General features: G+C 29.1%; 1 protein-coding gene across 1 annotated transcript in view; it reads left to right on the top strand.

Annotated features, from left to right (window-relative positions):
• The first annotated feature begins 960 nt into the window (after positions 1–960).
• Positions 961–3,974, top strand: part of LOC145042343 (monoterpene synthase TPS4, chloroplastic-like) — a 3,383-nt gene continuing 369 nt past the window's right edge. Inside the window, exons 1-6 of the mRNA XM_078990734.1 lie at positions 961–1,236; positions 1,332–1,590; positions 1,679–2,051; positions 2,512–2,730; positions 2,809–2,947; positions 3,146–3,397. Coding sequence (XP_078846860.1) covers positions 976–1,236; positions 1,332–1,590; positions 1,679–2,051; positions 2,512–2,730; positions 2,809–2,947; positions 3,146–3,397 — 1,503 coding nt within the window. The 5' untranslated portion in view covers positions 961–975. The remainder of the gene's footprint in view (positions 1,237–1,331; positions 1,591–1,678; positions 2,052–2,511; positions 2,731–2,808; positions 2,948–3,145; positions 3,398–3,974) is intronic.

Here is a 3,974-nt window from a genome sequence, read left to right as displayed (position 1 = left end):
ATATATATATATATATATATATATAGAACCTAGCCCTATATATATTTTCTTAGTAACTTTCATAAAATAGTTATCCATCCACATTATAACCTAGTATATATATATATATATATATATATATATATATATATATATATATATATATATATATATATATATATATATATATATATATATATATATCATGGGGGTTTAGAGGGAGGGCAAAGTGGGCAGCTGCACATGGCCTAATTTTTTTTATTATATATTTTTATTTAAAAATACAAAATTATAATAAAGACAAGGGCCTTTTTTTTCTTGTGCATCCTGAGTCTTTAAGAATATTTCATTTTTCAGGACCGACATTATATATATATATATATATATATATATATATATATATATATATATATATATATATATATATATATCCTTTTTCGCAAAGATAAAAATAGCTATTAACTAAAATTGTTTTAAATATAAAAATTAATTTAAATGAACCTATGTAATAAGAATACACATGACAATCTCGAGCCCTTCGGTGAACTGGTTCCTTACAACGTTTAGATCATCCACAATACATTAAACTTATTAAGGTTTAATAGATTGATAAATGATTATTTTATTAATTTTTCTATAATATATTGAAATCAATAGAGTTCAATGAAAGTAAGAGTTTAAAGGTTTGTTTTGTCCTATTAAAAACCAATGGTTATTATACTTTATATCCATTCTCATAATAATAAAATTTAATCCATTAAATACTAATTAGATTCAATTCTTCCATTAAATTATACATCATACTCTTAGCCGTACAGTTTATTTCATTTTTCTTTTTTAGTGGGTCAACCCGAAAAATCACCATTGGGATAGTCTACCCCCACCCACTTGGGATTTTAAATTATTAAATGGCCTACAGGCCTAGGCTTGTAGCATACTCTGTTTGAATTTTGTTCGTGTTAATCTTTCTATTTATATCTCATCTCATATTTCATAATGAAACCACAAATTCATCTTCTAACCATAACAGGAAACATAAAAATGGCTACACAATTCTTTACTCACTCAATCTCTAATTCAAATGTTATTTCATGGAGCAATTCTCATAATCCATGGCGGTTGGTGAGTTCTTCACCAAGGAAATTAATCTCCAGGTATTGCAAGTTCACGTCTCTACCTGTTTTGCCACGTGCCATCATTGCAACCCCATCATCCCAAGGCAACGCTTCTTTTCTCGTGAATTTTAGCCAACCCACGGTATATAACTTTTTAGATGTAATTTTTTTTCTCATGAAAGCAACATGAAAATGAGAAAGAATTCATTATGATCGTGTTATCTATGTTTGACATAGGTAATCTCTTCAGAAGTACATGGTAGCAATAGAGTCGCAGAGCTAAAGGGAAAGATAATAGCTTTAATGACAGATTCAAACCCAATCATATTAATGGAGTTAGTTGACAAAATTCAAAGATTGGGGTTAGGGTGCACTTTTGAAGAAGATATTAATAAAATAATGAAATATCTTGTTCAAGGTCATCCAAATGACGATTTATATACAGTGGCACTTCGTTTTCGTCTTCTTCGCCATAATGGTCTCCATGTTAATCCTGGTATATATATCATCGAGTAGTATATATTCTTTTAAAATTGAACACACATTTTTAAGCTAAAACTTACTTTTATTGGACTGTGAAATAGATGTTTTTGGATCATTCATGGATGCAAATGGTAAATTCAAAGAGTCATTGAGTGAAGATATAGAGGCATTGCTGAGTTTATATGAAGCTTCATACATGGGTGCAGATGGAGAAGATATTCTATCAGAGGCAAGGGAATTTACAACAAGGCACCTCAAGAAATCAGTATTCAAATTAACCCCCTTACTACGTAACAAAGTTCTTCAAAGTTTAAAGCTACCAAGACATCTAAGAATGGAAAGATTAGAAGCAAGAATGTATATTGAAGAATATGGAAACGAACAAGACCACATCCCATTTTTGCTAGAGCTTGCAAAGTTGGAATACAATGAAATCCAAATACTTCACCAAATGGAAATCTCTGAGATAACAAGGTGAAGTTTGTTCTGATTTGCTTTGAAATATATTTTTTGCCCAAATTGTTGCTAATCCGTCGCTAAAGATAAGTATTTTGCTAGACTAATTCTTGACGAAATTATTAATATACAATTAACAAATGAGATCAAATTAGAATGATAAATATTGTTAGAATACCATAACGATTATAGATAATCAGATTAAAAAAAATCAGCAGTTGTAGTGAGAATAACAATCAAATCTTATCCATAAATAAATATCTTAGGAATGTTGTTAAACTCATAAGAACCGTTGATTTTTTTTTCGATGCTTTAGAATTGTTCTAAGTCCTTCTAACAATCTCACAATACTTATAATTCTTATATTAGTGTATAAAATGATATCGTTTATATTATTTTTTGCAAATTTACATATATAACTCGAAAAGAAAATAAAAATCCATAGATAATTAATTTCTGATTTTGAATTTGATTTCAGGTGGTGGAAGCATTTGGGTCTAACGGGTAAACTTCCTTTTGCCCGAGATCGGCCTCTTGAGTGTTTTCTATGGACTGTTGGGCTCTTACCTGAGCGAAAATACTCCACCAAGAGAATCGAGGTGGCTAAAACCATTTCCATTTTGTTGGTAATTGATGATATATTCGACACTTATGGCTCGTATGATGATCTTGTACTATTCACAAAAGCAATTCAAAGGTTTGGCTAATACTCCTTATAACTTCATTTAGATATGTTGATGAGATTTTAAACAAAAGTGGCTTCGTTGTGTGCTAGATGGGACATGCAAGAAATAGAACAACTACCTGAGTACATGAAGATATGCTACATGGCATTGTATAATACTACCAATGAGATTTGTTATGAAATCCTTAAAGAACATGGATTGAATGTTCTTCCATTCCTGCGCAAGACGGTATAACTAGTAGTCGTATGATTAATAAAGCATGTTAGAGTATGACTACTTTATGATTGGATTAAGATAGATATTTGTTTTGATTAAGAACTTAACGAAGAAATTACAAAGAAGTTTGAAAAGATTGGGAGTCTAGTCTCTAATGTTTTTGGAGATAATAACATATTATTGATAAATGTTTCATATATTTTATTGTAGTGGATTGAGATGGTTGAGGCGTTTATGGTGGAAGCTGAATGGGTAAAAAGAGGAACTGAACCAAATCTGAAAGACTACATAGAGAATGGGGTTAAAACAGCAGGGACATACATGGCATTGGTGCATCTATTCTTTCTCATTGGAGAAGGTGTTACTACAGAAAATATAAAAACTCTTACTGATTCATACCCTAGTTTCTTCTCGATATCGGGAACAATTCTTCGTCTTTGGGATGATCTGGGAACTTCAAAGGTACTCTTTAAAAGTTTAACCAGTTACTTCTATATTGATTGAACTATTATATTTATATATTTGCAAAAGTTTTAAAATCATTATTAATATGTTTATTATTTTTTTACTATTGAGATATCATTATCACCACCATCATCATCATCATCATCATTATTATTATTATTATTATTATTATTATTATTACGGTTCAATTCAGTCAAAATTTGATGGTTCAAATTACGTTCCGAACGAAATATATAGATTTGTGAATAAAACAGGTAGCTTGTAGTTTGTTTGTAAGCCATTCTAAAACAATTATCATTACTATCATCATCATCGTTATGATTTGTGTAATAATCATTCATAAAATATAATAAGCAGTTAAATCAAGAAAAAAAAAACTTTGTGCTTTGCTGTATTTTATATTTTTATTAAAACAAGATATAAAAAATGTTATTTTTAAACTACACAAATGTATAATAATCTCACCACTATTGAAAATAGTTAAGTAACTAGTGTAAATATTTTTTGTGCTTTCCCTTTATACATGATATTTAATTTAAACTATAAATGCAAAATTTCACCCATGAAGTTTCTT

This window comes from Lactuca saligna, chromosome 4 (assembly GCF_052625555.1).
Source record: "Lactuca saligna cultivar CGN05327 chromosome 4, ASM5262555v1, whole genome shotgun sequence".
Taxonomy (NCBI): Eukaryota; Viridiplantae; Streptophyta; class Magnoliopsida; order Asterales; family Asteraceae; genus Lactuca; species Lactuca saligna.
This window is presented reverse-complemented; position numbering and strand designations above follow the sequence as displayed.